The following is a 13,573-nucleotide window of genomic DNA, read 5'->3' on the forward strand; positions in this document are numbered from 1 at the left end:
CCTGGCGTGCTGGCTGATGGATTACAGAGGGCTGGGAGGTCTCAGGGAGCATCTGGGGTGTCTAGGGTGGTGGTGAGGCACTCCAGAGTCGGGATGAGTGATTCTCTCTAAGCAGCACCAAAGACTTATGACCTTTTCATGACCAGCACAGGAACACCCTTGTATTTTGGATGACCTGCCCACGTTCTTCCTTCCATGGATCAGTTAGAGTCTCCAGGCTTCTATAAATTCTCCTCTCTACCCTCATCCACGGTCAGCACACAAATCTTCTGGGATTTTATTGTGTGCTGTACTTGGCCCTTTTACTTGGAATGTCTATTTAAGCCTCATCACACCCTATGATTAGATTCTATACTTACCTTCTTTTTGCAATAACATATCCAGGGTCATATGTACAATTAATTGTTATGGCCTGGATTTGAATTCAAGCACTTTGCTTTAGAAATTGAGCTCTTATACACTGTGGTTAGTGTCTTCAAGAAGACTCACATCTCTCTAGCAGATACAGAAAGCATGCACAAAGGTAATGCAGGCAATGTTGAGGTGCCAACTGGCAATCCCAAGTCCATATGTATTTCATGGGTTTACACATGAACCCTCCCCTATGGAATTTAATGATTATAGGGAGGACTTCTTGATCTTTGGTAGGAATTTTAATCTACTCTTTAAGACCAAACCTGGATACTCTTGATACCTTTATTTTATGGTAAAAAGATCATAAACAACCTTCAAAGCAAATCAAGTCCAAAGTCCAACTTATCTTAGATAGATAACATTTTAGAAAAAAGTATGGCTGTAAGCTTGTGATGAAACAGATGAAGAAATAAATGGATACATAAAATCTATAGTCAAGAGTTTTATTTGTAAGGCCTAGTTGACTAGCTACAATACTATTTCTATGTTTCTGGAATATCGTATTCAGCTTTTCTCAAATGAGTGAAGAGTAGCAGGGAGAGGCGAAGCAGCAGAGAGGAGGATGATAAAACCACTTCTGGACCTTGAGCTTTTTATTAACCTCTATCTGTCATAGTTAGAAATGTGTTGCTCATACCCAGAGAAAATAATAAGTAACACTACCCGAAGAGAAAAAGAGTCACTGATGGGTACTCTTGGATTTTGCTGTTGGAAATAAAATTTTGGTTTAGAGAGGAATGAGTATTAGCACTTTTCATTCATTTAACTGATGCATTATATAGAAGAGATAGACACTACAGAGTTTCTTTTTTTTTCTTTCTTTTGAATGAAGGTAGAGTGAGATCTTGATTGGGGGATAAGATGATATGTATAAATCAGATCGTTAAGTAAAATGTTAGAGGCTGAGATTAATGTTACTTAAAGATGTTTTGGAGAAGAGTTGGAGCACGTTCTACTTTAAACCATTTAACCTGATTAAGAACCTAAAATATTCTTGCTAATTTGGAAAATACCCCTGATATTTAAAATTTCCTAAAAGGTAGCTCTCCTACCTTTATGATGGAATACTGGACGATTTCAGTCAAAAAGCCTCGTTACTACTACAAGAAAAAGTCCTGCAAGAAAGCACATGTTGCCACTTTACTCATTATTGAAGTGCCCTTATGACTGTCAGGGAGAACAGGTAAGATGTCAGGGAGGCACAGAAGGAGACATCAAAGTATTTTGTTTACTTCTTTGAAGTCTTGTAGTACCTTTTATTTACTGTGCACACTTCTTGATTCATGCTGAAAATTGGAATTCACCCATTTCTCTCTTTTTCCTGTCTAAGATGCAGATGGGGCACATTTCGTTGACTCCATCAATCCCTGCCCCCACGCATTAGCACATGCACACGTATACCTAGCCAGCGGAAAAGAAAAAAGAGTTACTCACATTCATCCATTTTACAAAGATTTCCAGGCTGCAATGGGAGGGCTTTATCTCTCCCTGAAGGATGAATAAATAGATAGCTTTACTGACAGCTGGTTCACAAACTGAGGTGAAAACTGAGACCAAGGTCTTGCTCTACTAGCACTCACGAGATCCAGACCTGGCAACATGGAGAGAATAGTCATCTGCCTGATGGTCTTCTTCTCAGGGACAGTGGCCCATAAATCAAGCTTCCAAGGGCAAGATCGCCTCTTGATTAGACTGCGCCAACTTATAGATATTGTTGATCAACTGAAAAACTACGTGAATGACTTGGTAAGGCCATATTTGTCACAACAAAATTTAAATAATATTCTTCAATTACTATAAAAGGAGCTTTTTGACTTATATAAATAACTCAGAACTAATTTTCTTTTGCTCTAGGACCCTGAATTTCTGCCAGCTCCAGAAGATGTAAAGGTAAGACCAGTTGAATTTATTTGTGAAAATAAATTTGACATGTTTTAAAATCCAATTAAGAGAGGCATTAACATGATTATTTAGAAATATACTTAAATTCAATGAATTTCGGGGTTTAATAATTGGTAAAATAGTTATTTCTATTTTGCTCAAATATTCATTGGTTCATCAACAAGCCAACCAATAAAACACTACATACCTTATAAGATATACTTTTATCTCCAAATATCTCTAAGAGTATTCTCAAGTAGTATTGCTGAGATAGAATAACAAAACTAGAAAATATATCTACACTATGATCATTTTCTGAACAATGACCAACTAATTATATTTTAAGAATCCTTGTGCATGAAAGTTCTTGAGCCCTCTTTGTAAACCTACGTACGAAATATAGACACATACCACAGAAGCAGAATTCACCTTTTAATAACTAGAAAGGAAGAAAGAAAGAGAAAAAAAGAAAGAAAGGGAGGAAAGAAGAAAGGGAGACAAAGAGAGAAAGGAAGGAATAAAAAAAGAAGGAAAGAAAGAATACATTATAGCACAGCATGGAAGAATGGTAGTGTGGAAATCAAGGCCATCCTTTAGAATAGAATTCCCATGTACCTTGGCCTCAATGAGTCTTGTCTTTGGCCTTCGGTGAGGTCTTTTGAAAGGACGGTTTACAACAAGTCATCCTGTTCTCTTAAGCCATTTAAATCCATTAGGTCCCAGGAAGAAGAGGCCTATCCTAGCATACAGTTCAAGTGTGCTATGTGCTGATCTTTTCCTTGGTAACTCGATCTAGTCTTCAGGTCTGGTACCCTAAGGATGTAAACACAATTGGGGGAAATGTTTTCATTGTCACAGACCTTTAACTGCATAAATTAGAATAACTATAAAAGTGTTACCAGTAATTAGGACACTACAAAGGGGAGACTTATGAAGATACATTGCAAAGAAAACAATTATCGTAAATGACTATGTGTGGAAGTTTAGAAAGTGAATGAGTCACAACTACTGCTTTTCTCTAAAATTCACTCTCTAGCTCTGAAGCTAACCACTCTCATTTACTAGGTCCTTTTCTAATAAGCAATACCTAAAATGAAAGTAGCACATTCAGCTCATTGGAAAGACTTTTCCAAAAGGTAAGACTATTTCTTAATGCCCTAATTATCAAAACATATCTTTTTTAGCATCTCATGCCCTTTGTCTAACTGCTGTGGTTAGAGTCCTTTGGGGAGATTCTTAGCTCAGTCTCTAACTTGCAAAATAAGATATCCCGCTAACTTGAGTTGATCCAGTGGGTACTTCCTTTATATCCTTTGTTAAAGAGAGATCTTTTTTATCTTATAATGACAGGATTTTGTCTCAGTGACACTGTATCTATCTGATAAACTGATCAAGCAATGCTGGCTATGATACAAGTGAATAATGGTATTACTAAGATCTTTAAGCTATGCTGGCAGGCAAACCCAGGGGAGAAGAAAATAGTTCAAGGCCACAGTAGCATTATATCAAGTTTTTCAGGGCTAGCATCAAAGCAGAGTCTATAAAGAGTTACAAAGATTAACAAGTTTAATGAAAATAAATTCATTTAAATGTTGCATATAAATGTTGATATATAGTGGTCATCTAAGGTTGCTAATTGGCCTCACCAGGCATCTTTCTTTCTCTTTCTAATCATATAATCAGTCGTCTTCATCTGGTGGTGATTTTGCCCTCTGAGAACATTTGGCATTGTCTGGAAAAATTTCTAGTTGGCACAATTGTGTGTGTGGGGTTTCCATTGGCATCTAGTAGGTAGAGGCCAGGGATGCTACTAAACATTCTAGAATGCACAAGGACAGTCCTGACAGCCAAGAATTATCCATCTGAAAATGTCAACGTGCCACTGTTGAGGAGCCCTGATATAAACCTAGTTTGTATGCAGGACAAAGGTAATTTTACCCAGTTAGCAAGACTTCCTAGTGTGAATGGCCAGGGCTTTCTTTGCAAAAAAAAAAAAAAAAAAAAAAAAAAAAAAAAAAAAAGTTAAGTAGAGGGGGGAATGTAAACTCGTGGTTTTTAGAAGGGATTTAAAAGGCTTACAAAAAAAAAAAAAAAAAAAAGAAAAAAAAAAAGAAAAAGTTAAGTAGGTCAAAAACATATTGTAAGGAAGCAAATATTTTCAAATATTCAATTGCAAATCAACAAAGCCAAGTGCACCTCCTTGCAAAAGCAGCACTTGACTAGCTAAAAAGAGTGATTTGTTACTCTTGCTTTTGATTTCCTTACTGCTGCCTCGATTCTGCAGAACTAATGTAGGACGGATAACTCCTCATGTTTCCAGGTGTTAAAGGATGAGGGAAACAAAGCCTTGCCCTCTAAGTCTGCAAGGCACAGCAAAGCAAAACAGTGGCTCTGCTCCCAGATGGTAGCGCTGCACGTGAACTCGGGGTCATCCTGAGTGACAGGGCACCTAAGCTGCCTGAATCGAAGTTAATCTCTCTACTCCTCTTCTCAACACATCCTTAAGGCAGTTTAGCAGAACAGCTCCTTTGCTTCTTTTCCTTATTGAGGCTGCCTTTACTGTGCATCTGAAGCCAAATCCAGCAGGTATTTGTCCTGGACCACAGATTGCCAGGGATAGCTCTGCTGCTTGCAGAAAGCACAAAGCAAAATTCCAATGTCTATTGACACAGGTGAACAAGGAAGGGCAGGAGAGAAAGCACAGCCCCATCAATACAGGCACTGGTGTCCAGATGCCATTCAGAGGTTTTCAGAAAGGCTTTCTCAGGTGCAAAATCTTTGCTTGCTTGTGTTGACCACTCTTGGCGATACCTGTCTCAAGGGAGTTCATTTGGTAGGCCCCTATAGTTCTTTGGAACCTAATTTTCTTTCAACATCCACATGTAAATGTTAACTCAGCAAAATGGGTCTCTGTGAGAAATGCTGGTTTCTCAGATCATCACGGATGAAACAGTTAGTGTTTTCAGTTTCAGCTGGAAAATTTACCTCTTTAAATATGAATATTATTTTTTTCCAGTAAGTTAAGCCGGTTGTGGTCAAAAAGAAGAGAAAAGAAAAAACTTCAACAAACATGAACATGTGGTTTTCAAGGAAAAAAAAAGTGCTATAATTAACATTTATATATAGTTTCTATTAAATAAGCATTTTGGCAAACATATGTAAAGGACACTATCTCGCCCTTATGAGAGGCAAGCTGCTCTGATATAAGGAAACCAGATAAGCTGGTTCTCGGCTTGTGGCCATGTATGCAAAGCAAATCTGATGGGGTTGTGTCTTAAAGATGCATGTTATTAATCAACATTCATAATGGGTAAGCATATAGGTTGGAAAATGCAAAGCAGGCCAGATGCTATTTTCAGCTGATTGTCATAGGAAGACTCAGGTAATATTGTTGTATGTAGGATGGCCCTTGTAGGAGCTGAGAAAAAATTGAGGCTTCTGTATACATGGTGGTAACTTCCATATACACCGATGAAATGAAGATATAGCAACTTTAGGGCGGTGGATAGCATCATATACAGATATTTGCTGAAAGAAAAAAGTAACCTGGATACAAGTTCTTAGATCAGCATTAAAATGTTTTCAACAAATCAGTATAAATTTTGTTCTTCCAATAAATTCCATTTCATTTTCAGTTCAACTTCTAACATTTTGACTTATTCACTAGTCACTGGTTATTTGATTAAAGCAAGAGTCAAGTTTTTGATCCTTGATCTGCCCACTTCTCCATGCTCTGAGACATTACTCTTACGTTCTAAGGGACAGTCTTCCTGCCCATTGCGGGGGAGGCATGTCTCAAATTCTGTTCCTTGACTGCTTGATTCAGGCAGATCCCACCCTAATGGACTCAAGAGTGTGAATAGGATTTTAGAAAAGTCACGCATGGTCCACAGCAGGTGTACTGAATCTTAGGCGTGGAATGTGCCATCAGAGGTAGGCACCCACTTCCTTTCCCCAAAGGAGGGGCTTTACCTCACTTACTTCATTTGTCCACTCCACAAATATTTGTTGAGCACTCACTAGCAACAAGACACTATGCCAGGCATTGTACAGGATAAGGTGCTGCTCAAGACATGTATGTCATTGTTAGATACTCCTACGTACATTGCAGAGAGAAACAAAAGACAAATGAAACGATTCTTAATCAGACTACAGCGTAACTCACCCAAAGCTGCCACCAGTCACAATGTCTCTTAGAGCCTCATAATTCATAAAGTGTGTTCTAAAACCAAACTAACTCTCCCTTGTGAAATACCAAGTCCTGCCCAACACCCAGACCTCAAAATGACATTAGGAATAAAGAACTGTGGCAAAGCAAAGCTCCCTCTTCTTGTCTGTGAGACAGGGAAATGTCCTCTCTTCCCTAACATGGGGAAATTTTATATCACAAGAGTCTGCTCTTTAGCCCAAAGATTAAGTAGGACATGAAATCATTCCTTATTTCCCTGCTAAAATGAACGTGGCCCAAGACACTGCAGTAGAAGTAGGAGAAGAGGATTGGGAAGGTCATTTTTACTTTCTGAATAACTTTCATTAACATCTATACAAATTATTTCTCTTTCAGAGACACTGTGAGCGGTCGGCTTTTTCATGTTTTCAGAAGATCCAACTAAAGTCAGCAAATACCGGAGACAATGAAAAGATAATTAATATACTAGCTAAACAGCTGAAGAGGAAACTACCTCCCACAAATGCAGGGAAAAGACAGAAACATGAACTGGTAAGACTGTCATTTGTCATCTAACTTATTTGTACTTATTAACTATATCTATTAAATCACGCACACGCACACACACAAACACACACAGCCAGAGCCTCCAGTGCCTTCCTTCCAGTTACATGTTATACCTTATCATATAGAGTGTGTTTTGAGAAGCAAAGTCACCTCTTCTTAGTCCACAAACTTGAAAGTGCCCAGAAATCCAACTAGAATTTGCTAACAGCCCCTGGTAGCTGGAATAATTAATATAGCTTTCAAGGTGAGGAAGTCATTAGGCAGAGAATCCAATTGTGAATTAAGAGTTAAAAAATATTCTGCTCTCATTATATGATCACATATAACTTGTATCCTTATTAACAGGAGCTAGATCCTAGTTTTCCTGAAAGAAAAGAGGTAGCCTACAAGACACCAGGATAAATCTCAAACTTTGCCTTCCTCTTTTAAAGAATATTATTACTGTCCTGTACAACTGCAGAGTCAGTACTACATTTGAATGGGTAGACCCCATTATTTGGCTGGGGAATTTCAATAATCCCTAGTTTTGTGGGCCCTGAGAACCTCTTGTATATTTCCTCTTACGCCAACGCATGAGCAATGCAGATAATCTCATGAGTAATTCAGGCATTAATCAAAACCAGTGGATAAACACATAAGATAAATTACTAGAAATTTTTCTATCAGTTCTCTCTCCTCTAAGGAATTTCACAGGTGATTCAAATGAAATCTTAATTACAATATCAAAATGATTTTTATTTCCTTTGATTGCTTGACCAGGTTGCAATGTGAAAAGTATCCCTCTAAAACTTTCCTCAAAGAAGAAAAGAGTTGAGCATGTCTTTGAAACCCAATATCAAAGACCATACAATGGTAATATTGGCACTGAACATAGAATTATCCAGTTAAGCACCTTCATTTGATAGATGGGAAAGTGAGACCAAGGATATTAAGTGACTTGTCCCAAGCTCCACGAATATTAAGTGCCAGAATGAGAATTAGAACTTATATCTCTTATCTTTCAGTCAGATATCTCTCACCACAACATCAAACCGGCATTAGAGATGCTAAACAGCAAGCAATGGCCTGGTGTTTGGTATCACAACAGGAATAAGGGTAAAGAACATAAACCAAGGATTTTTTAAAAAAAGAAATATAAGTGGGCAATACACACGTGAAGAATTGTTTAATCTCTTCGTAATCAAATAAATGCAAGTTAAGATAGGAAATCCTATTTTTTTCAATTAAAAATTTTAACAATGCCCAATAATGGTAAGAATGTTCTATGTGAATAGAGGTAAAACAGTTTTATAACATATATCAAAAGCCTTAAATTTTTTTATCCCTTTAATTTAGTAATTCTGCTTTTAGTAATTTATCGAATAAAATAAAGATATACATGAAAAACTACTCAGAGATGTCCATTGCAGTATTGTATACAATAGTGAAAAGTCAGAAGCAATCTACATGTCCAAAAATAGTAATACTTCAATCCTATGTAGGAATACAAAGCAAACATTATGGGATATATTTTTGAAGAATATTTAATATGTAGGAAATGCTTGTGTTATGTTGTGTTAAAACAAAGGCAAATTAATAGCCAGTGTAAATAACACAAATGCAAAGAAAAAAATTACTGGGAGGATACATATCAAAACACTGCAGTGGTTATCTCTAATGATGGGATTACAAGTGATTTTTCTCATTGTTATTTTCTGAACAATTTTATGTGCTTCTCAAAGTTTTTCAGTGAACATGATTTATGTCTCTAATTGGAAAACATAAAATTTGAATGAACATTTTATTAAATAGGAAAAAATCTTTAAAGGAGATTATTACTCTTTCATTGATTTCTAGACATGTCCTTCATGTGATTCTTATGAGAAAAAACTACCCAAAGAATTCCTAGAAAGACTAAAATCACTCATCCAAAAGGTATATAACTTAAATTATATTTGACTTTCATCTTTATCCAGATTGCTTCTTATGTTGAGGTTACTCATGGTATTCTGTTTCCACAGATGATTCATCAGCATCTCTCCTAGAACACACGGAATATGAAGGTTCCTAAAGATCTCACTTGAAGCTGGACACTATATTTCATACTCTAACACAGTAGTGAAACTTGGTATTCCAAATGGAGGAGTACAATATATTAGTGATGGGGGAAAAAACTCAGATAAGTGTTCAAGGTCAGGATTATTCCTCCCAAATCACTATGCAATACTTCAGTTTGATCCACATGCTCTGTGTTTGGTCAACTTGAAAAAACTTTCTACTCAATTCGAGTCTGATTTCCTGTGTTATAGATTTCTATGACCTCTAAAGTTTTTACTTTATCTTACTGCAAACTATGCCATTTCTTGGAGAAGCTTAAAAATTTTAACCAAAAATACAGTTTGGGAATTTATTGATTAACCTTGATCTTGATTATGACAAGAATGAGGTTTCTGATGATCATAACTTAAAAGGTTACATACCTTCACTCAATTTGAAGAATATAGAAGCATAGGGTGAAAATCAAAGTTGAAAGTGTTTATTCTTTTAAGGAAATGAAAACTGTTTAAAATCTATATCTGAAGAGGTTTTATTTTATCTCAGAATGTCTAACATATAAATACATGATTTATTTATGTACCAGGGAGATAGCTTTACCAGATGGCTCCAAAAAGTCTGACTTCCTTATTAGAATCTGTCAAAAATATTTAAATACTATACATATGAATGTATTTATGGAATAGACTCTTTTGGTCTTTTTTTTTCTCTAAGTGGGTATACTAGTACCTTCCCCAACTCAAGTCCCTTTATAAGCTAACATTCTAAGCTTGTGGAAGTGGCAATTAAAATCTATAGAGGGACATGCATTAGATGATCTTCTGGAACCAAACAGAATTTTAAAAAGTCTTGTAGCTCTCTTCTCAAATTGTTATAATGATTGTATGGGAGTGAGTTATTAATGCCAAATGTCTGTTTCCTTCTTTCTTTCTTCCTTTCTTTCTACTTTTAAAATCGACAGACACTTTGCGTTTGTATGCTTTGCATAAGGCAAATTCAATCATCTATATAAAGTCAAAATCAGGAGACAAATCAGGAGTTCAGGACTCCTAGTAGAAAACAGATTTTTGCATAAGCATCCCAGTCTTTCAACCATGGGTAGCAAAAACAAGCAACCTGATCTAACTGCCATTTCATATCAACTCCAGCAGTTTATTTAAATATAAAGTTAAAAACGCTAGAAAAATAAAATTTTCACTAGAATGTTATAAGCTATTTGAGAATCTCTTATTGTTAAAGTGGCTGTGAGTGTGCAAGAGGATGTTGTATGGGAAATGCTTTATGCTCTAAGAACAAAGATGATCTACTTAAAAATATTTTTTAAACAAGTACAGATAATTTATGGTTCTAAAATGTATATTAGGAATCAATTATTTCTACTCACAATGAAATGTTTTATCATCAGAAACAAGGTATTCTGTTTTAAAATTTTTAAATGTTATTACAAAGGAATCGTGTAAATATGTGCATCATGATGATAATATGCATCTAAAGCCTGCCTCAGCATCAGGCCAGGTTGTTGGGATAAAAGTGGAAAGCAGATACGAGATTGACTTGGGAAAGATGGAGTCCTTATTTCTTGTTTCTGGCTTTATAGTTGTTGACTTCTTTCTTTGACACTGTGATTTTATATTTAAAATAATGTATTTATTTTGGTGTGTCTACTGTTAAAAATCTCTGTTCTAATTCTTTTGACCAGAGATTCTACCTTAAAAGTAAAATTAACTTAATGGGGTGTTGGCTAAGAGCCTTCACTAAACTGAGCTTAAAGACTCGGGTGATGATCCTGGCAATATCCCAAGGAAAGCAATGCATCAGAATAAACAAGATGAAGAAGTGAGACTCGAACTGCTCCATCTTCACTGCTCTGTGTTCAAAACAGCCAGCCCTCCGGAAGATCTGAGGCTGACCCATAAACACTGCTGTTCACCTATGGATGGTGATACAGGAGAACTGAAATCTCACTGGATGTGAAGTCGTGGTCACTTGCTTAAACTTTTTGGGTTTCCATTTCTTTATCTGTAGGATGAGGGTTGGACTTAATCTCTATGGAATATTCGGCCTTTTTTTGAGCTTTTTGTGTCTATGAGTCTCTAAAGTTCTAGACACTCTTACAGGAACATCTGACCATACTTCTGAGTAAAACTTTCTACTGAATTGGATCATTTACTCAACATTATTTCAACAGCATTTGTAGCAACACTTGCTGCAGGAACAAGGGAAATGTTCCAAAAAAAATAAAAGGAAGGAAGGAAGGAAAGAAAGAAAGAAACAAAGAGAGAGAGAGAAAGAGAGAGAGAAAGAGAGAGAAAGAAAGAAAGAAAGAAAGAAAGAAGAAAGAAAGAAAGAAAGAAAGAAAGAAAAGAAAAGAAAGAAAAGAAAGAAAGAAAGAAAGGAAGGAGGAGAGAAAGAAAGGTTTCTGTCGGTCATGGTAGTTCAGGGAAAATTAATCATTATTTTTAGCATTTTAGCTGAAAGTGTCTTCTTTGGACACAAAATTGTAGCATTATTATTCTATATTATTGCTCTGTTATATTTACATTTGCATCTGAGAATTTAGTTTTAATATGAACTATGTACTTTATAACTTAATGATTATTTATTATATATTTGGTTTTAAATGTTTATGTTCATGGCTTCTTATTTAAGACCTGGTCATATTAAATATTACCCAGTCAGTAAAACTGTCTTTTGTGAGTCCCTGGAAACCCATAATTTAACAGTCTCAGTATAAAATAAAAGATGACCCTTAGTTTCTGAGAGCATAACGTTTTTACATGTATATGATAAAGACAATCTTTCCTCCTTACATACTTTCCCTGAAATGGAACTTTCCACTTCCTGTCCCTACCTCAAGGACACCACTTCCTTTGCAGCCCTCCCAAATGTATGGCAGGGCCAAGAGCAGTTGAAGATATTTTTCCCAATGTCTACTACATGCACACTCTTGTGTAAAACTCATGCCTGCTTTGAAGTTTATCCCATCTAGCTTTGCTGTCCCCTTACTCTTTTTTTGATGACTGTCATCTCCTGGACACTCCTCTATGTTCACTGAGGACTTAGGCATGTTCTTTTCCATGAATCCAATTTCTGCCATCATCCTGGGTGACTTCAGTGACCTTGAGGAGGATTCCACCAACACTGTAGCTTCCCAGAACCTTGAGTAGCTCAGTTTCAAACGCCTGCATTTTTCACCCCATCATCTGACCACTCCCATGGCTGTGCACCAGACTATGGCACCTGGAACCATTCTCTGTCTGAAATCTTCATATATAAGAAACCATCACCTATTAGTCTCTTTGCTCTCAAACTGCCCTCCTTCTACTACATCTGCCCTGAGACTTTGCCATGACAACTAGGCCTTCACCCTTCCCATTCTCTCAGTTTATTAGTTTCCCTCCTTCCCCACTGAGCCTGGAGCCCTGATCAATCCCTTGAACTGCAGACCCAGTGGCACACACAGTCTCATTCTTCTTGAGGACCTGCCTACAAACTCCCTACCTAGATGTCTGTCTTGCTCCCCTAATCCAGCTTTAGACACTGGCCCTGGCCCCTTACCTTTTGGGGACCCTTTCAAACTCCCTTATCTGGCTTACTGGAGTTACTTCCCCACTTCACTCTCAGCTCTCAACACTCACCTGTTTTCAACATCTACCTCCATCTACTCTAGTCCACAGGTTAGAGTGGGCATGGCCTCACCTCATGTGGAAGAGGGAGGGTTTGGGTATTCAGGCTAAGTCAAGCTCATTGGAAGAGTAGTCTATACACGTGTCTGTACTCCCTCACCTCCTATCCACTTCAAACCACTATAATCTGATTTCTACCCAACCCACACCCTATCACTGTATCGTTAAAATTGTCCTCTCTCTGATCAACAATGACCTCCAACTCACACAACTCACAAATGTGTCTAAATCCTTATCTTACTTGATCTTATTATGACCTTTGTTACTTTTGATTACACCATCTCTTTTCCGTCTTTGACTTTGGAGGCTACTCTTTATCCTGCTACTTGTCTTACATCTCTGACCATATATTCTCAGTGTCAGTTGTCGGTTTGCTTTCCTGTGTCTCCCCTTAGACACTGATGTTCTTGAGGATTCTATCCTTAGCCACCTTTTTACTTTAAACCTTTTCCCTCAACAGTCAAAAAAGTTCCTGTTGTTTAAAATATCCCTGTACATGTCACTGACCCCTAAATCTACAGATAAAGGCTATTCCCCTCTGCTAATTTTCAGGCCCAAATGGGAGATTTCCATCTTTACCCTCCAGGTGCTTCACTTTATCTCACATGCCAAAATTGATCACATCACTTTCCCCAACTTCCACGACCTTCTTTGTTTTAAAGCTTTCCCTGATCTTTGTTTATCATTTCTATTTTTGAAAATTTTCTTTTTTTGATTTACTTTTATTGAGGTAACATTGGTTTATAACATTATATAAGGTTCATGTGTACAATAATATATTTCTACTTCTGTATACCCTGCAGTATGCTCACCACCAAAAATT

At 36.9% G+C, this 13,573-nt stretch overlaps 1 protein-coding gene across 1 annotated transcript; it reads left to right on the forward strand.

Annotated features, from left to right (window-relative positions):
• Positions 1-1,949: 1,949 nt before the first annotated feature.
• On the forward strand, positions 1,950-9,155 carry IL21 (interleukin 21). The gene is made up of 5 exons (XM_007453682.1): positions 1,950-2,160; positions 2,269-2,304; positions 6,860-7,015; positions 8,867-8,944; positions 9,031-9,155. The coding sequence occupies exons 1-5, from the start codon at positions 2,014-2,016 to the stop codon at positions 9,052-9,054; spliced, it is 441 nt and encodes a 146-aa protein (XP_007453744.1). The 5' UTR covers positions 1,950-2,013; the 3' UTR covers positions 9,055-9,155.
• Positions 9,156-13,573: the final 4,418 nt, after the last annotated feature.

This window comes from Lipotes vexillifer, unplaced genomic scaffold, assembly GCF_000442215.2.
Source record: "Lipotes vexillifer unplaced genomic scaffold, Lipotes_vexillifer_v1.1 scaffold2329, whole genome shotgun sequence".
Taxonomy (NCBI): Eukaryota; Metazoa; Chordata; class Mammalia; order Artiodactyla; family Lipotidae; genus Lipotes; species Lipotes vexillifer.